General features: G+C 32.0%; 1 protein-coding gene across 1 annotated transcript in view; it reads left to right on the top strand.

Moving 5' to 3' along the window:
• LOC144842969 (extracellular matrix protein 3-like) overlaps positions 1–21,854 on the top strand; it is a 77,686-nt gene that overhangs the window by 17,366 nt on the left and 38,466 nt on the right. Inside the window, exon 2 of the mRNA XM_078699603.1 lies at positions 3,078–3,167. Coding sequence (XP_078555729.1) covers positions 3,078–3,167 — 90 coding nt within the window. The remainder of the gene's footprint in view (positions 1–3,077; positions 3,168–21,854) is intronic.

Here is a 21,854-nt window from a genome sequence, read left to right on the forward strand (position 1 = left end):
ATAATAATCATTTTATCGAACTTTGTTCTATTTCCTGTTTTTTGTTTCCAGACTTGGGCTATATTTTATATCTCATTCTTCACTGATCATATGTGACATTCATTACATATTGCTGTACATAGCAATTTGAGTAGACATAAATCTGTAGCTAAATACCAGCAGTAGGCTGCAAGACGATACAATGTTATACATGCTACTGAATATTCTACTTATGGGTGGCACTGATGTACACTAGAAACCCCAATTTCTCATATTAAGTGGACACTTCAATGTGAAATGAACAAGGGGAAATATGTTTTAATACCAAGGTCAACCAAAGGCCAAGAAAAAAACCTCTATTAAAGGGACACTTGTATCCCCTAATATTTTCGTTGACTCTTCGTTTTTAAATGGAGAGTATCCCCGACTATTTTTACTACCATTCTCCCCTCTCTCCTCGTACATAATGCTGGTTTTACACATTACCAGGGGTGTCCATCTTCAAGTTTTTCACCTGGCGTAGTTTATTTTAAGGACTTCTTACTTTAATGCTCCACCTTTTCTCTGTTTTTCGGTCTTAGATCAGTTAAAACATAGAATGTCTGATACATGAATTATACCTTAGTCTCGATAAGTTATTGATTGAATTGTTTCCTAAGAATATCTAGGTTACACGGTTAAAAATGTTATTATGATAATTATTAAGGGGTGTCATTATTCAAAAGAAACTTCTCAGTGTTTGACATTAAAAGAACAATGCGTGTGTGGGTTTAGACACATATGACAGAAATATTATAGGGAACCTAATTCAGGTCAAAATAATAGGGGGAAACTGTTGCCATATGTTGTTGAATGACAAACAGATTTTAAGAAAATAAATAGAAAGTTATGAACTGGAAGGGAAATCATGACGTACCTATGTGGAGCCAACAATGGCAAAATGTCGGCACATTGAAAAGTATATTAGCACCTGTCAAATGTTAGCATATTGTGTTAAGATTTCCAGGTTAAATCATAAATAGATGTGTGGGTGTTTTGATGAGATTGAGCGAAGAAGGATGCTGAAAGTCTAGAAAGGTAAAATTGCAGAGCCATATCCCTCCTTCTTTCCCCATTCTGTTATTCAATTAAGACTGACCTAGACATGTTTTTTCTTGCCAGCCTCTGAGACATTCTGCTTTTAATTGCAATTTCAACTCCTTTTCAAAAATCTAATACACATATACTTTGTGATATCTGATGTTATTTTCCCAGGTTAACTTTAGCTTGGGTAAATTTAAACCATTTGGTAAAGAGCAGTGAGAATAAACTAGACATAAACGTTTGCGAGGGGCCAACATTCCCATCATCATTGTCTTTGTATGAGCTCATCATTTGTAACATTAGGGTACATTATCATTATCAGCAACACTGAATAAAAGCACCTCATAAAGGCAACCAAGGCTTGGTCTAGAAGAGACACTCCATTTTTTTTGTAAATCACAGACTCTTCATTATGCTACCACGAGTCATTTTGATTGCATGGAAAATTTTTGTGGAATTTTGCCAAAATATAAATCACTTAGCCTTGTTATCAGGTGACAGTTTCCATCTATTGAAGGCTCTCATTAAAGTTCCCCCATCACCAAAAAAATGGGGTTTATTAACCTAGAACTTATCTATAGACATAACCAGTCTGAAATTTGAATTTCTTCTTTCTAACCTTCCTAGATAAATCCTAATCTTGTTTTATTGGGAAAGAGGCAGATTTAGTTTAGATGGATAGGATAAACATTAAAAAAGTGTATCGTAAGCATGGTACATTAATTTTAAAATGAAATAGATATTTATGGAGAGAATGTTGTTTATGCCACAGATTCATGTTTTTTTTTTCAATTGTCAAGTTTAATAAACAGATGATCCGTTATGGTTTTTATTTGCCATGCCCCTTCCTCTCACCATATGTACTTACTTTTAAAATTATTTATTTTAAATTAAAATGTCTCCTGTACTCATTTGAAAACTTCCTGAGCATTTAGTAATAGGTTATTCAAAGGTATATTAATATTCAAAGGTTCTTTTATCTCCAAGAGATTTCAATTGTTTAAAAACCTTTCAACAGTGGTACACTATGTCCACTTCTTAAGAATAGGATATGGCATTTATTTTGTAGGCATCTAGTTGCCACAGGGTAGACTAACTAGCATTTGGTTTATGCTTTTAACTTAATTCTGACTACTGCTATCTAATACAAGGCTAATTATTAATCAAACAAATTTCTAACAAGACAAATATTTACAATATAACTATCTTTGAAGACTGTATAGAAATATACTTTCCAAAATTCCTTTTATAGCCACCTACCAAATTGGTGAAACTATTTATTCTAATGCATTCACTTTAATTAAAAGTGCTAAACTCTGCTTGGAGTTGTATGTTTGTGTCTGTGGTCTAGCCCCCTAGTCAGTAAGTTGACCTATGTGTTTAAGGTCAGTTTGTGGTAGGAATTGGCTGCAAACAGCAGGATTTATGTAGTGTTTTGTTATTGTATAGAATAGTTGGTATGGCCTACAGATATTCCCTTCTGCATGCATGATATTATTTATAACAAAGACAGATCTTGTAAATGATAAAATTGATCACAATAAATTGAATTAATTCAAGAATTGTGATTATGCCAAATAAAAAGACTACTAGCTATTGTTTTTTTTTTTTAATGAAGAAACAATTACTGTAATTTCCATCAAAATTACATGATTGCAATCGTCAAAGTGTATACATGGCAACAGAACTTTTAAACATTTTCTTGTTGGTACTGTATACAATAAAGTCCCTCTCATAGAACAAATTAAAATACTGCGGGATGTACGACTAACAATTTTTTTATTTACCATGTATTACACATACTACATGAATGGCCATAAACATTGTGTTTGTTTATTTTGATTGGTTCTAGAATTAAAAAATATGAACTTCAATAATTTGGCATTATTTATACACAAATAAATGCAAGTTAGTACAGTTATTTATGTATATCTGTTCATTGAACATACTGGCTGCATATTTCTGCTATTTATATAATCTATTTTATAAATATTTTCCCAATTTTTATTTTACAGACAATGTTAACAACCAGTTCATCCAATACATCATGAATAAGGGTACCAATGCATCCAGCGACATCTTCTTCTTTTCCGTTACTGATGCCGGTAAGTTTAATCATCTTTTTTCAATAACAATCAAACATGGATGTAACACCGCAAATCCTAGGCCTACTAGGAGTAGAGGTTGAGGTTTATTTTTAGACGAGTGCTACCTGAAAAGTTGTGTTAAAGCCCTTGACCATTAACTTTATACTGGGTGGAAGAACATATGCAAACCCAGTCTATGAGAGGTTATTCCTTTTTATGGAAAATTGTAATTGCTTAAAGTGCTTCCATCAAAAATCTGCCCGGAATTTGTTTGCTGCACGGTTGAAAAGTTAATAGATGGTCAAAACGTTAAATGGAGCATGCTACAAGATTCTTGGTTGATTGCATGGTAAAGTTCAGCTACTGCTTATGACGCTAATGATAGAGTCATGGGGCTTAACATGGGAGTTGACAAGCACTGTTATCTCATAGGATATGTTCAATTAGTGTTTTCTAGAGTGTAGGCCCAGTGATAAAGTACTTGATATACATGATGATTGATTTTCACCTGGATAAACTGTGACTGTTTAGCCTAGAATGATGTTATTATGCAAGAATATAAGATAAATGAACATCATTTTAATGCTAGGCTGTGTTCGCACACACTACAGTTAAGCATGTAGAACAAATTTAAGCTGAACAGAATCATATCAGAGTTACATCTGTGTGTGTGTGGTTGGTTAACTACAATGTACCACTAATGTAAATTTGGAATAATTGGTTATGTGTTTGACCCTTTGCCTTCAGTTTTACAGAAAGGAAAATGGTAAAAAAAAACCATGTTTTTATGTCATTCGATTAGGCTCAGCATATTTTATAGAGATGTTGTGGACTTTCAGCCACTTAAATATGAACATCAGGAACCTTTTTAATTGTAATATTTATTTAAATGTCCGGAAATATTAATTTAATAGTTTAAAGAACGGTATAACCTTTATAATTGAGGTAATAATATCGTCTGATCTAAAAGTGCATTTGGGATAGAAGACACCTATTTCATTGTGGTCTAGCGCTTTTTATGGGTGCTAAGGAAGAAAACTCCCATCATATAGTCTATCAAACTTCCTATAATGTCATATGTTAATGTCAGTGAACTTCTACCTTAATTCTTAACAATGTTCCCATTATTTTTTTTTTATTCTAAAGTGTATTACCTGCTGTTCATGAGATAGTTTCCTTCTATGTTGATGTACAGTGTATCTAGGAATGGTCAAAAGTTTAAAATAATTAATCTATTATGAGAGCAAGAAATAGATCGTTCCACTATTTCGTGCCTTTTATTCCTGTTATGGGCTGGTTGTGTCTCAAGTTTGCTCATCCTGTATCATTTTTGTCGGTGTTCAAACTGGTCTTTTTGTTATCTTCCTCCAGAGCTAATTTTGTAAAAAAACTCAAATTAAAAGACCGTAATAGATGTTACGATAAAACATAGATATGAAAAACATCCACAGCATATGAATAAATATGAAAAAGTATCCAGGTATGTTGTTTGATTCAGGTGACTGTCTCTTTGTTCGAGCAGACAAAGTATTGAAAAACACAGACGAAGAACCTGATTAAATTAATGATTGAGGAAGTTATTAGAATCAAACACCGTGGTACAAAGGCAATCTGTTTCCTCAGCTCACCATATAAAGATGCCGCAAGGTTCCAATAATGTTACTCGGTATTCCCATTGTGGTAACCCCAAAGTCAGGTTCATTGTTATCTGAAAATTATACCTAAAGATTTTTTGCATGATGAAAACAATATTTAAAGTAGTTTTTCCAATCATAAAGGAATGGATCATCTGAACTATCGCTTGTCCTTGCGTTGAGTCGAAGTAGAAACCAAGCATTATATATATAATTTAAATATTTGAATGATATTATATTTGATGTTCAGACCATAAAGAAATATTGATCTTTCCCTTTATTAGTTGACAGAATGTAAAGTTTTATTCCGAAATAAGACATTTAATTATTTTAACAATATAAAATACTGCTGTTTAGTGAGAGAAAAGAATAAGTTTTTTTTTCTAGTCTCAACATCCAAAATGAAAAGATAATGATCATCCATTTCTATTGGGTTATTTTGTACCTCAAAAAGTGGATTACTATTTAAGTGAAATAAACTAAATGAACAAGTTGATGGGTTAAGCCCTGGATTTAACTCTAATTAAAGTACAGCTTAAAATTGAATATTTCAACTTCCTGCCATAAAAAGCTTTCTTATACAATCATTGAATTTAATTGATAAAAAACTATTAAAAAACTGTCTTTACCCATTTTCATTCATTTGGAACTAATTCTTTAAATCTTGATTTGTTTGCAAAGAATAGTAAAAATGGTCTGATCACAGGTGATTTCGCAGGTGAATATTTGTACGTCAATCACATTGATAGAAACATGGCATGAGAAAGACCAACCTAAATAGAGGTTGGTGATAAAAGGAATCCTTAACAATTAATTTTTCTTATAGAATTACTGATGCGATAATCCATTTCCATTAACTAACAATTTGAGAAAATGTGGGCAAATTGTAAAGATAATTGCATCTTGTCGATAATGCTAAAATTTCGGGTTAACTTCAGTACAAATTATTATTATTATCTCATACTAGTATAATACTACTAGTAGAAAGCAGTCTAGTTTACCGCTTAATTGTAAGATAGACCTACTGATGTTATCTAATAGTTAAAGGTTCACTGTCTGATCACTTCACTTGTTGAAAATAATGTTAATAGCTTCCGATATGCTTTGTTTGCTTATTCAAAACATGGATGTCAAAAGTTTAATCATGAATTCTCTTCTTTTGAGAGGAATGTTTAAGGGTGTAGTGACAGTACAAAAGCAGTTGTATTAACAAAAGACAATCCCACAAAAAGATGATCTCTCTACTAAACCTATAGTTTGTCACACCTGGGAGAAAATAACAAAGGTAGTACTAAATGAATAGCCAACTTTTACATTTTCCCACAAGCTTAGCACACTGTGACATAATGCCAATTTGTTGTCTTAACATGGTATGTGTTGCAGGTAGCATCAGTTAGTAAATCATACAATAATCATGTTATATAAATTAAACTTTGACTCTAGGACACTCCTAAAAAATATGATACACTTCCTAAAGAATATACAGTTACAATAATCTCATGGATGTATCACATTCTTGCATAAGTCTTCTATTCAGTCATTTTAACTAACTGTAAAGAGTGAACAATTTCAATTATCCAAATGCATCGAAAAATATCTATGTAAAATCCTGTAAAGAAATACATTATATTAACTCTATATAATGTGGCAGTACCAATATGTTTTATGTAATTATCAGTGTTTTCTTAGTGATTTTCATATTCTTGTAACTGCCAACATGAATTATCTGATTTAACTTACTCACAACTTTTTTTATTTCCCATGGGGTGTGTGATACACTTTGAAAATTACCTTCCTCTCAAATTTTGACTAGCTGACAGCATATCCAACGTTCAACCACAGAGACATTATATAAATACTGTATTATCTCTATGGTTCAACTACATTATCTGCTAATCTGTTTTTTTAAATTTATTAGGATTAAATGAATACAACAATTCTTATTTTGTTCATTTGTATAAAGATTTTCGGTATTCGGAGTATTTTGTTGAATTAAAACAATTAAATAGTTGTGTTGATAATAATACAGAGTAATTGGTTGTAAGTATTGCTTTCAATTGTATTGTATTGTTTCCTCAAATATTCTTATTAAAATTGTTTAGCTCTTTCAAAATAATTGCCAAAGGCTATAATACTGTTTTATGTTGACAGAAGTACTTTTCTCACTGTTAAAGAAAACATCCAAACACAACATTTAGAAGTAATTTTCAGATAAAGCTTTCAAAAAATAATAAAAAAAATACAAATACAGTAAGACTTTATTTTTTAAACTGTGATTACGAAATATGGCACACAATTGACTTAAACAGTAGATTTTCAAAGACTGCTCAAAATGTTTATATAATTGCAAACATTTGGGACCAAGAGAATAAATAATACAACTGATTATTATGTAGTGAAACATTTGACTGAGGTTATATTTTAGTTTATCAATGTTTATTTAAATTTTCTATTCATTGGATCAGATTGACCATGTTCCCCCTTCTGTTTATATGTTATTTATCTAATGTAACCAAACTGTCTCCTGTGTTTTAAAAAATGTAATAAGTACTTCAGGATTGTTTATTTGAAAGAGAAATAGAATCTGGTATAGAGGTGATGCTAGCTATAAACATGGACGATAAACGTACACATATATTCCCAAAAGGCTATATATTCATTGTTAGCAATAGGCCAGACAGCAAAACAGCATAGAAAAATAAAAAAATGAAATTACAATAGGCCTATTATATAGATGATTTATGATTCTGAAGTCATGGAACATTACGCATCAGGATGGGAAGCAGCTGAACAAAGCGTCATCAGAGCGTGACATTTTACTCCTTCAAGTTTGGAGAAAATTGTGAGATTGGGGCATGAACATTTTAAAAGTAAGCGGGGCTTTGTGTAAATTTCCGTCATCTAGTGCTTCCCGTCCTTGTGCATTTTATGAACATCCCACTCCTATTCATTAAACCAGTATGTGTAACGGCATTCTCTCTGAGTCAATGAAATAGATCAAATTTAATTGAAATAATTATGGATGCACAATTCACCTCAGGGTATTTTAGATGCAACTAAGTATTATCGCATATCAAAATCATGTACTCTTTTGTGAAGGGTATATATGGAGGATGTAGACTGTTGTTAATGTAGGCTAAACCACAATAAAGAATAACCTAGTTGTGAACAATTTAGTTGTCAATTTTTTGTAATCACTTAAATTTTGTCAATCAATGAACGATAACAACCTCTTATCATGTCATCTGCATGTCATGATATAAATTTTTTAAAAAGAAGAAAATTAGAAGATATTTTGTATTACATAAAAGATACAAATGATATCGAAGTCAAAGTTTTGACACTTGATGATTGGTTAAGCCCATTTAGCACAATCTATGCGTACCCTGGCCGCAATCTATTTGTAACTGGGTCGCGAACAGAATTTGATTTGAGCATAAAATTGTGTCATCATGGGAAAGATATGAACAATACATGTGCATATTGCTTTCGGTATCTTGAACCTGTAATCCTGTTTCTTGCAGTACTTTTAGGTGAATAACAGGTTGAGAATGTACGCAACTGGGTCACTATAAAGTACAGCCCTGAGAACGACAATAAAAATTATATTAAATGATAGCCAGTCAACAGAGGAACCGTTTATATGAAAATCAGGTATAAAATGGAAATGTAGGAACATTCGGATTTCCTTTGTTGACCTAAGCGTTAATTCATCCAAATCAGTTTCGTTTTAATTTATAGTAAAAACAAAAAGAGAAAAATTGTACAGTGTTTTGTGGTAGTTTAGCTATTCATCAGTCCTTTCAATTCCACGATTTGGATATTTTTAAGATTAAAAATAATTTCATGGTGGGTTTAATGAACTATTAATATGAATATTTCTATCATTATGATATGTGACTAATACTGAAGATGGAAGTTGAAATTAATCTGTTCAAGTCTGTGTCTGTAACTGGTAATATGACAACACGAAATAATGACTCAAAGTCAGAAAGCTGTCTTTAACTTTTATTTAAATAGTTGAAAATCGCATGAATTTGTAATGAATTTACTAAAAATAGAACTCAGTGGTTACTGTCTTCTATAAGATACAGTAATCTTTGATTTTAAAATTATCACTTCCAACTTGTTATTGTATTAAGGATTTTGTGACTTTTTCATTTCTTTTTTTAGAGATTTGTTAATGTTCATAATATACACATGTAAATTATTCTCTTTCATATTTTTTATTTAAAATATTGTATGAGAAAAACTGTCTACTGCAGCCATTTATGTATACCGTAATATGAGATCGCAAAACAGGTTTACTATAGATATAAACAGGTTTAGCCATAAACAGGTTTAGTAATAGCTTTTAACAGGTTTTGTTAAAGCTATAAAAACATTTGTTTAATAGGGACCTGGGACTTTAAAGTAATCTTCTTATTGTTTTCCTGTGGTTTTAATGAACACTATTCTGACTTAATGTACTACACAACTGACTCATCCTTTTAAAAAGCTTTTTAGTTGTAAAAGCTGTTTTAAAAAGTTACCAAAGCATTGAAATCTCCTTTGACTGGGAATCAATTTAGGAAAGACAGACACACAAATGAACTCTTTATTCTTCTGTTACAAATAGATAGCTTTGAATGATATGGATCATAAGTTATGGCCTTCGGTTTCACAGTCATTTATTTTACATCTAGACTTTAAAAGCTCTTTGGAAATTTCAATGCTGTAAGATTAAGCAGGTTTTCATGAAGAAAAAAGGAGTGGTATCTTCTTGTTTATGATGACCCCATTTTTTACAGTTACCCATCAGGTGGAACTTATTGTAGCATTTTGGTCAAAAGTCTTCCTGCTGTTTCTGAATTCAATCAACCATCCTTTTACTAAATACCGACATGTTTAATAAGGCTATAAACGGATTTCCTACAGAAGTTCTCCAACTTATCAAATTATTATACTTCATTAACTGTGCTTTTATACATCAATATTCTTCATGCTCATCCGAATTACCAATCTGTTTACGCTCAATAGACTGTAGATACTGGTAGCAATTAAGATACAAATACAACTGTTTACATAATATTTGTTTCTTTATTAATTTGAAATATTAATGAATAAATGTAAAAGTTGTTGCTCATATATTTGTAAACAATGTAGTACCAAAACTATTTAAAAAATAATTATTACACACTTCCAATTTTCTCTAAATACAGTATATAAAATCTATCTAGCATATTAAAAAAACGCTGTTTGTGTAATCTAATAAACCATAATTAAACATTATTCACACCAATTGCAAAATTTTTTTCAATGCAAGTTTTTTCAACTGAAACAGCCTACCCTGCTGTTTGCCTAATCTTTAACAAATTACTCTGTTGTTTGTGTGAAGTAGTATAGGCTGAGCTTTTAGTTCAAACGTGCTGTTTGAAACTTTCATTGCCAGTTTTTGCCGTGACAAAACAAAAGGAAAGAAATTAGTTTGTCAGCGGGGGATTTACACGTAACTTTAATCTTGATTTTAAATAGTTTTATAAACAGTTGTATAGTTCTAGTAGAGGATAGAATGTTTAGAATGAATTTTATCTATTTCTGCCAGCAGAAGTCCATTCAAAATTGCTAAAGTCGTTTGTCTATAGTACATTACACATTGTTTATGTGTTTAATGTCAAACTATTTATTTGTAATTTATTCAACAACACTCAAAATTCATAGAATAAGATTTAAGGGGGATTAAATGAAATTTGTAGTTCCTTTATAATAATTAACAGCTTAAAACATGTTTTTAATAATATTGTTACAAAGGTTCTGATGCATGTATATGTGTATATTCCTTGTTCATTGACCTCACTTTACAAACAGAAGCTAGGTAACGATACGTTTGTTGTCTCATTAAGTCAACTTGCTAACAGTTCTTAAAAGTTTTGTGTACATAAAAGCCTAAGTGCGATTGTGAATTTGCATTATTGCTAGAGATCACTGTATAATGTATTATTTACTTCTGAAATGGAGCCAGTGTGGTAGGCCTGGTAAATGAATTGTAGAATATTGAAAAGAGAGGGACAGATTGATCCTACAATCTCCCTTACCAAGCCATGTTGAGTCCTGATAAGGGCCTAAGAGATATGAAACGCCTAATTTGTCACCATCGTTAGGCATACCCGGGCCTAGTATATGTGCCTAGCAGTACCCATACTGCCCTTGACGGTAATGACATATACATGTTTAAGCACGATAACCATAATTGTTTAGGGAGGAAACAAGCTTGATCAAACATGTACCTTATGTACTGAATTGGAAAACCAAAGCACTACCGCTAAAACTACATGCTCCATTACACCATTGACAAATAGATTCCACTATGTAAGTCATCTTAAGCGATGTAGAAGTCTAAGCTATAATCCTTAACTATAAATACAGTAGAAAGAGAAAAAAATCAATTAACTTTATGGTGTACCTGTTTTAACAAGTCGGTGAATATTAGCAATTTGCGTCACAGTATATTTCTGATGAAAATCAAGATAAAAGTTATTGTTGTCCAGTTGTTATTGTCAGTTGTGTACTTTTGCTGGTCAACTTGTGAAAATGTAGATAAAATAGTTTTTGTCCACATTTAATTTACCACCATATTTTGAATTGATTGTTCAACTTGAACCTTCTTCATACAGTGGTATATTGTATTAATACTTTATAGTTAACAAAGAGTTTAGTATACTTTCAGTACTGGCTTGACCATTAAGAAGTAAAATAATTCTAAATGCCTTTCTTTTTAGAAAAATCATCTTGACCTTTTGGTAATGTGGAATTGTTCCCATTCCATTACATGAATAGAATCCAAAATTGATTTTAAAAATGTACAAAACTGTAAAGGACACAGTCAATTAGACTTTTCCCCTGTGTGTTAAGTGATTTGGATAAATTGTCTTATATTTTGTTCAACTAAGCATTTACAGTGAATAGATTGAACATTTAAAAGGGAATGGATTTGTATACAGCATAGTATTTATTATTATATACTGTCTGTAGTTTGAATGATCTTGAAAGGTGTATGTAAATACTGAACCCATATTAAACAATAATACCACATTTGACATTAGATAAAATGTCAGACTGTTGTTTTGAAGAATTAAAGATAAGATGACCTTTGGTACACCTTTTCATAGAGGTATAAAAACTGGTTTGCACAAGGGTGAAACATGGTTGAAATAGCCAGTGAAGTTGTTTAGGCTATGTTCAGACCCATGGCGTTAGACCGTTTTAGCGTACAACGTTACTAGCAAGGTCACATTACAAACCGCAGAGAAAAAAATGAGGTGTTCAGACCCATAGCGTACGATTATCGTTACAACGGAAGTGCGTCATTCAGGTTGGTTCTAGTTGCATATTCATGTGCTCTTACCCACGTGTTTTCATCATTATTTCCACTGTATATAGGCCTAGATCTCAGCCCTACAATTATGACAAAATTTGCCGTAAATAAAATATACCTCAGCATTTATTTAAGAAAAATATAGTAAAGCCAAATTTCTGTTTCTATTGTTTTATTTTGTAGTAAAAAAAACATTTTCCCCAGGCTCTTGTGTTACGAAAATAAAGCAGGCCTCCTAATGATGAAGATGGAGATTATGTTAACCAGTCAGTTAAAAAACCCTTAACTTGCTAATAAAAATGACAGCTCCCCTTGTTTGTTTACTGAATTTTTTAGGAGTTAGGGGGTTTTCAGCATTAAACTTGTCCAGTCTAGTCTGTCTTGTATATATAAATGAGTGACTTGATGTCCCACCACGCTAGTTTTTAGCTTGAATGAAATGCGTGAATGACTCTTAGCTAGGCCTAAAAGGGGACGGGATCGTAGTCACTATGTTTAAATACAAGGTGCATTTATTTATTTCATTTGTTAGAAAATATAATGGTAATCAATTGATACATGTAATTTGTAGCCTAGTTTTTTTTTAACAGTTGTATTTGTATCCTAGTTAGGCCTTAAATTATTCTGGCCTTTTTGTTGTTGAAATCCATCTCTCACACATTGACGATACAAGATGTCAGCCTAGGTCAAACCTTGTTTCGCGTCATAACAGGAAACGTTCTGATTGGATACAACGTTGACTTACAGTAGCGTCGTACGCTAAAACGGTACTATCAACCGTTTTCCACTACAACGCTACAACCGTTGTACAACGCGTTGTACGCTAATCCCCAACTGTTCAGACACACATTCTTTTAGCGTCGTACGCTAAAACGGTCTAACGCCATGGGTCTGAACAGGGCCTCAGTCGTGGCACAATTCATATACAACCAGGGTCGAGTCCATGAGGGGTAGTACTTAAGTCATGCACTCCCCCTTTTGACAGCTAAAATGATATTATTACCCTTACTACTTTATCTATTTTTGACAGATTATTGATATTATGATGTTTATGTTCTCCTGTTTAAAAAATCCTAGATCGGTCTCTGACTACAATACAACAAGTTTTTATTATTCCCCCACCTACCTTATCACCTGACTTTAATTTAATAATATAATAAAAATTAAATAATATTATAAACTGACTACAATTACAACTACAACTGACAATATTTTTAAAAAACATTTAAGTTAAATGAAAATGTATTTTATTTGATAATTGGGACTGTGCGCTGAAGCAAAATCATTTAATTTCCCGTACGAGGCGGATACTTCCTTGTCGGTACAGGATGATTACCGTAATCGGTTGCGGTTAATTACGTATAAAGCTGGCTGAGGTTATTTGTACTGTAATGTACTAAAAACGATTTGTCTGTTTATTTTACTTTTCAGGCAAATAAAAGTTTTGGTAAAACATTAAACCATAGATGTGTATTCAAATAGTATTTTGTAAAGTTCGAAAATTACTTTGCTTTTAATATAATGCGATTTTAGATTTATAAAAGTGCATAATTTAGCAGGTCATGTCATCTGTCTTTCATGATTCCACCAAAAATTAAATGGATAAGCCTTTTATAATTTTAAAGCTTCCCAAGTGAATTGGTCAAATTGAAAAATCCCACTGACCATTACCTTTGACCTTCACAAAGCTGCAATCTAATATTTAGAATTAAAGCCAATTTGTTGTAGTGTGATAGAGCAGCAGACGCCAAGGGGTGTTGGAAAGAATTTTTCACACCCTCAGATTTGGGAAATAAACTTTAATACAATGCCAGGTGTTTTGTTTTTCTGCAAAGGTGCTACTTCCGGTCCACTTTGATCAAATCGTATTTTAGTATTTAGTATATTAAATAAAAAAATAATGCTAATTTATTATGGGTACATTGGGGCACAGATTTGTCAATTTTAACACACCAAATTGTGCATATTGACAGTTTATGCACATAGGACCAACTGTGTGCCATCCCATCCGAAGGATGTGGAAAAAAACTTTTATAATTATAAAAATAAGAATTACTTTGAACTTTTCGTTGCTCACACATGATTGATTCACATTCCCAATCTATACATACAAAGTAGATCCTCTATTAAAGGAAAGGAACAACCTAATATTTTACCTAACTATTATAAAAGTAACCCTACCAACTTAATATTCAGAACAATTTATGTTTAAATCGGATTTGTAGTTTTCTAGTAAACAGGATTTTAAAGCTGTTTTCAAGACATTTGAAAATCGCCATCTTGTGCTCATGGCAGCCTGTTTGTGACGTCAGATACGGCCGACGAACATTTTAAGATTCGCGGTTGCATTCGGCGCTTCTATTGGCTAAGCGAATACGCTAATATGATTGGCTAATAACGCGACATGCGGTCATGCAGGACGGCGATGACACGGTATGAGCATGCGCTGACTTGGTAAACAAACCTTCGATCGATCTTTTCTTCTGCAAGCCAATTCGTAAATCTTTCAGCTATTGTTAATCTATTGTTACTTTTATTGCTTAGCTGTTTCAAACGGGATTTGGTAGGGGAATTAACTGACAAACCTTCCAAACGGAGGCTGTTGGTTGACGATGCAGTGTCTACTTTATTTTTGTTCAACACGAGTTCTAGGCCTAGTGTAAGGCATACAGTACAGATACACTGGCCGCAAGTACACCATTCTTCGACGGCGTGTTATGCTCGAGAATGTTCTTTTTTCCTCATCAGCACGATGCAAAACTAACTCCCTTTCTATATATTCTGGTTCCAAATTTTCTGAATTATAAAAACTCCAAGCCATACTCCGAAAATATTAAGTATGTTAGGCTATTTAATTGATTTTATTTATGGTTATATCCCGCACTTCCATATTGAAATACTGTACTAAGACGATGGATGCTTGGATTTGCTTGAATGCGTCCACCTAATCTGACGTCACATAATTGCTCTTAACCTGTCAAAATGGCGCTGTTCAATTTCCGATATGTTGTCGTTTAAAAGTCTATTTTTTAACTAAATTGCTTACTATTGTACCTTGAACCATTGTAATCGTGTTTTTATTACATTTATCTATAAGCACAGTGGCACATTTAGCCCAGGGTGTTCCTTTCCTTTAAGGGACACTTTCAGTGTCCTCTGTCTTCTGAATAGAGATTGGCAAGTAGTGTTAAAACATATATTCCCATCATTTGTTTAAAAGCAAACTGTCCCCTATAGAGCTGTCAATAAATAGGTGTGTCCCAAAGTAGGGGTTCTACTGTATCATAATAATAAATTGTTTCTGAAAGTAAGTCTTGTATAGTGACAAAATCAGTAAATTATTGTTGAGCTTGACGGAGCATTTATCACAATAAATATAATATTTAATTTTTAACAATAGCCTTACACCTTTCAAGGCTTTGATTGTGAGTTTCAATTATTATATACTTAAGCTATAGTTTACTGTTGTTATGATACAGTGAACAAGTAGAATAAACAATCAAACTACTCAAACTTTTAGGATAATATTGTGAACTCTGCTTGCCCGGAATTTATTATACACCACTAACCGAGCGTGTTGAGCGTTAGAATGTTACACTTAAAATTATAATAAAGCGTTTTGTAGTTCTGTAAAGGTGCAACAATTTGACACATAACAGGTACAGTGTATTGATTGACTTCATTCAATATCAATTAGGTGAATAAAAATGCAGTGAAACATATCTTATACTTTAGATATTAGGAGGATTTGTTTCAAAATTCTGTAGCTCAACATATATATAACTTCTTTACTCCATTGATCACAGTAGCAATGCTGGTTGGTTATTTTATCATTACCAAATTAATAAAAATTAAATCTGTATTAATATCAATACCATTAACATTCCTAAAACAGGTGAATAACTAAACCATGGAGTTATAAATTACAACACTAATAGATTATTCATAAAATTGTAACAAGGGAATTCACTCCCAAAAAACTGGCCTGGCCCTGTAGCTAGAGTTGGTGACTGTTATATCATCCTATAAAAATGTATGCTGCCTCTGGTCATTCGGGCAGATGGTCAAGACATAGAACATAACACTGACCATTGTGGCACTATTAATTCCCACACTATCCAATCAATGATGTTGTTGTTTATTGCTACAGTTACAAAATGCAATTTCTTTTAAAACAACAGACAATTCTCCATGGTATATGCAACCAACAAGATGGTAACATAGATATTATTGATACCTGATATACTTATACAATAAAGATTTGATTGATTAAAAAAAACATTTTTGAAGACAACAAAACATTGTAATATTTATACTTCAGACATAAACAGTCTATAGTAGTCTAGTACATAAATAAAAAATACATTTTACAAAACAATAGTATTCACACTTAATGATAGACTTATGACTCAAATGGAAATTGCAATTTGTAACAATTTATAGTTTGTACAACTATTAATATTAATTGTGGTTTGTTTTTTTTTAATTTTAAGAATTATTGAGGTTTTTTGAAGGTTCTGTTTTTTTGTAATTATGACTCAAGTGATGACAACGTCACTTTGTTTGTCGGCGAAGGTCGTTCTTTTTAAAGATTTCTTTTGGAGGAAGGATGAGCATTTTTTCCCCCACCACAAACAGATTAATGATTCATGAAGGCGACAAGCGATCTATACTGATTTCCGGATTTTAATCTACCATATCAGGGATTTGTGTACTTCCATACTTTAGGGCGTGAATGAACCATTTGCACATTCGTCATTATTTTACTAAATAATTGTTTAATTTAATTGTATATACCGATTCAGTAAATCAAATAAATATTTTGTGACTCAAACCTACAGAAAGCATTCACCATTGTAAGTACCCAATTTGGTATGGACTAAACTAACCACATTGGCTAAAATGTTCAATCTGAACATGCAACTTGGGTTAACCTATGACATTCACCATGTGAGTCAATCGTTGTCTTTAACATCACGGTAAATTTTGGTAAAACCATGGTAAAACTAACTGTGTGAAAATATTCAAGTGCGAACAATGGTCAATTTTTGACATTTTTCAACTCCAGTGCGAACAAGGCTTTAATGCGTTCTGGTTCAAGTGCCTTTTAATATCAAATACCTGTATACCTTGTTTTTGTAATTTTTTCCCAATAGCTATAGTCTAAAGTTTCTCTCAGAGGATATCTAAAACTCTAGTATTTCTGTTTCGAATTTGTTTGTATCTACAGTTTGTTGTGATAAAATAATATCTTGAGTAGATATTTAACCCGACAGACACCTTGTCCGATTACTCGAATCAGTGTTGGATAGAAATTAGCTTTTGAGTAGAGTTCATGCCTCAAGGTTTTTGTTATATTAAATTTTCTCAGCTATATTGTTCCAGGGAAGCTGTAAAGTAGGCGCCATTAAGTGAACAAGTTTTTAAAGACAAATAGTGAACATAACGATTAAAAGAGAAGATTGTGATTTACCAAGATATAGATATATTGATTGATTGGTGATTGATCCGTCAAGTTTATATCGGTTGCTGTTATATTATTAATTTTATAACATAATAGGATTATGATTTTTTTAATTAATGTGAAGATTTATGTCAGCTCTTATGCCTGAAGATGCTATAAGTCTAGCTATGTTATCTAGAGGTATAAACGTCGGACTAGTAATTTGGAGGTTGTAGGTTTCAATCTCATTACACAGTAGGGCAAAAACATCTGACTAATTAGCTCCCTGATGCAAAGCTATTTCAAAGTTGTTAGTAATAATTATTTATAGATATTTCTGTATTTTGTATCATAAAAAAAAAAGAATTATATAATTAACAATTCATGTTATTCATTTGTTTTCCAAGGTAACATAAATTGCAGAGAAAGTAAAACGCCTTGGCGCTAAATTAGTGCAATAATGACATAATAAATTTAACCATGGCCTTTTTATAATTTAAAAGAAAATCTGAGTATTCTAAAGTTTTGATGACCACCAATGTGGAAGGAAGAAGTAATTACTAACATAAAGAAGTAGTTTGATGATTTTATATTTGAGTTTTGGAATTTCCTTTTTGTATATTCAAACATATACTGTACGGGACTATGGTCGAGAAGAGACTTGAACCTGTGCTGATATTATGACTTTGCTCGGCCATTCGACTCGACCTACCATATTTAAAATTGTTTAATATCTAGACCTGATTAAATGGCAGTGTAAACAGAAACAGAGTCATGTATTACATGCAAGATATGTTTACAAGTAACATGATGATATTGGCATGTCAAGTATCTTATCAAAGAAAAAAAGTATGATGGTAATTTAGTAATAGATAAAGTATGAATATTGCACAATTATTATGGCCGACTTCTGTCGCTAACGACAATGTCAATTAGTTTTGCATTTATCTGAATGATGGATGAAACTAAGCCAGGAGCACCTCTGGCTGGTCCTATAAATTGACCAAGGGCTTCTCTTGTCCAATGTTTAGGTGGACAACAACTTTCATTTGAAAATGATGACCCAAAAGTGCAGTACTCATATTTCCAGTAGGATACAGTTAGTTTGGGAATTTGGGAGAAAATTCCCTATTTTGCATATGAGCCATATTTCACCTGGATATTGCATGAAATTAAAATTGATTTTGGAAGAGAAACTGTGACTGTATTCATCAATCACACTATTGAGATATCCCTCTTAAATACTAAGTATTTCACTTAAGTCAATACATATAAGTGGTATTTAATTAAGATAAAGAGAGTTTTTAATTTAAGGGTATTATAAGTGGGAATGGTGATGGTCAATCGAATCCTGCATATTTCATTTCTTTGATTATTTGTTATGAATACTTATGTGTGGGTATTTATATTTGCTAGGCAAACCTTTACCTTTTTAAATTAGATACAAAGTTGTATTATCAATTGAGCTAATTTGTTACAATTATTAGTATTGATAAGAACTCAGTCTGGCTCAGTGGTATCTTGTCTTCAATAGATCATCTTTCAATTGCTTATTACTCTGATTCCCTGAGAGGTTAATTTGCATCCAACATTGCTTTCTTATTGGCTATTGAGTTGCTATTGGTTACACAGTTGGGTTGCATCATTTTATCAATTGACTGGTGTATTTGATGTTACTAACTATTTTAGAAAGCAAGGGCTGAAAATTGAAAGTCAATTTGAAAGGGATAAATGTTATTGAAATAAAGATACTGTACTGTATTTTTGTACATTTACTGTAAACATTTTTGATCAAGATTAATAAATATCATATTCTGACAGACATTGCATTTGTATTTCTGGTTTAATATTCTCAGTGATCGAAATTTTATCAAATTTTTCAATTTTGCTATGACACTTTTGACATGATGCTTAATAGGGTTAAAGGTAACACGCCTTAGCCAATCAGTAACAAGTAGGTATTTTATTCACACCCAATCTACAATTTGTAGCTTCATATATGATTATCTACCAGAAGTAATTGAAAGTGAATATAAAGCTATGTCCTATTTGTTTATCTGTGAGATTTCGCACTTTTTTACACATATTTTGAGTGTAGTCAAATTGCTAGGCCTGATCGCAATGAGATGTATATCCATGGTAGGAAAAAAAGTATCTTTTTCTTCCTCCATGCTATCGTGCTGCTCCTTTAATGGAATGACTAACCGTCCACAATTGCATTATGTAAGACCATGACAAAAAATACAAAGCCGACTGATATTAACATTGTGTCAACTATCACAGGATAACATTATTTGTTTAGGAAGTGTGTTGCTTCTTCTTCTTTAATTTCCTGTCTGCCTTCAGATGGTTTATGTGGAGGAAACAAATAATTATGGCACAACTGTAGGAAATTAAGTAATATTAAACCTGGCCTATTGATTTATGAAATGTATATTTTGATTCTTTTTAACAGCAGTAAGACTACACTCTTGCTATTATATCAGTTGATTTTGTTTTCCTATTGTCTGTTTTGCATACTGTTACTAGCAGTAGACATGAAACAAACTTAAAAGTAACTTTTACAAAATTGATAATGCCATCTATGTCATTCCCCATTTTAATTTCTTTTTGAACAGATTGAAAACATGTAATTATAAATTCAAATTGATAATTGTAAGGTTATCTTCCTAAATACAAAACACATGTACAAGTAATAATGCAATTCAAATTCTCTAAAAAGATAAACAAATAATTTTGAAAATGTGCGAAAGAGTACAAAGGAGAAAAGCAAAGAGTACAGCAAGTTTGGTAATGCTTGGTTCCCACTAGAGACGCAACACTAGGACGTAACGCAACGTAAGTTAGTTGACCAATCACATGCAATGAATTATTAATCATTAGTCAACACACTTGTGTTACGTCATAGTGGGAACCAAGCTTAATTAGTATACACTAAGCATGTTATACTTAAAATAGCTATATCTGAAATGGAATTAATGTTAATCCATAAAATTCTTCGCAAATCAAAGAGTTCTATTAAATGTATTTGTGATTTGTTTAAATTGAGTATATTAATTATCCTCTTTCATATATATTCCTCTTTTACAACCATTTTTTATTTTGGATTATTATAGAAGTTCTTTTTTCCCTTAGAATAGTGACCTGATTCCCAGGCGTAGATTTATTATATAGGTGTCATCTACTTTGATGCAGACAGACACATTGTGTGAATTTCAGTCCGTGACATACTTAATATAATAATATAGTTATTCTGTGATTGCTTGTTTTCACAAGCATGTCACCTTTTGTCTGGTTAATGAATAATGGTATAGAATCATAAAAAAAATAATAAAACTCTTTCAAAATTGAGATAACTTTAAAGGATAGGAATTTTTATTGGAAATTTCTCTGCTCTCTCAATGCAGTGGCATAACAAAGGGGAAAAGGTGGTCCCATCATTTAGCACTCTTCCTAAGGGACCCTCCAATACTGAAGTTATATTGCCTGCTCATAATTATGCCTTTAAGATCTGGGGCCCTTGGTTTAGCCAGTGAGCGCTCATGGCCGTTAAGCCACTGCCTCAATGTTCACCCAAAAAAAACAGAAACCTCTTTCATTTTCTTTTATACTATTTCCCCAAGATGTGGTGGAGTGCTTTAATCATTATTTCCTCTACTGGTTTAATCAACTTATTGAAAAATTGACATTTTAACATTTTTACTGACTTTCATATTCCAGAGATACCATGTGTTTTTGTTGGTGTAAAATTTGAACTCTAGAGGGAGATATTAACATTCCAAATACTGTATTGATCTTAGATTTTTGTCTATCAGGTATAGGAAAATACTGGGTTAAGGCACCAACCAACCTTCAATAGGGCAACAGTAAAGGCTTTAGCACACTAGGTGTAAAATAATTAGTTAGCCTAATGGAGAAAAGACATTTTGATATCTTTACCATATGAGGACAGGATGTAACTTTACAGATGAGGTCAAACTAAGGTTACCAAGAATGTTGTTAAGCAGATTTACAGTTTGAAATGCTTCCAATAATTGTATTTTTGTTGTGATAGCCTTCACAAATGTAAATGTACATTAATAATAAAGATTTGTTAAAACAATGTTTGTTTTGAGCTAGAAAGAAGTTAAATGTTCTATTTATATGTTTGGATAGTATTCCAAAAATGAAAATACATTTGCAAAAAAGCACAAGCAATATGTGTTCAGACAAGGAGTTAATCTGCCACAATTCAATGGGCATTGTATGTTTTTTTAGTACATCCAAAATAAAAG

The sequence above is a fragment of the Antedon bifida genome, chromosome 5 (genome assembly GCF_963402885.1).
Source record: "Antedon bifida chromosome 5, ecAntBifi1.1, whole genome shotgun sequence".
NCBI lineage: Eukaryota > Metazoa > Echinodermata > Crinoidea > Comatulida > Antedonidae > Antedon > Antedon bifida.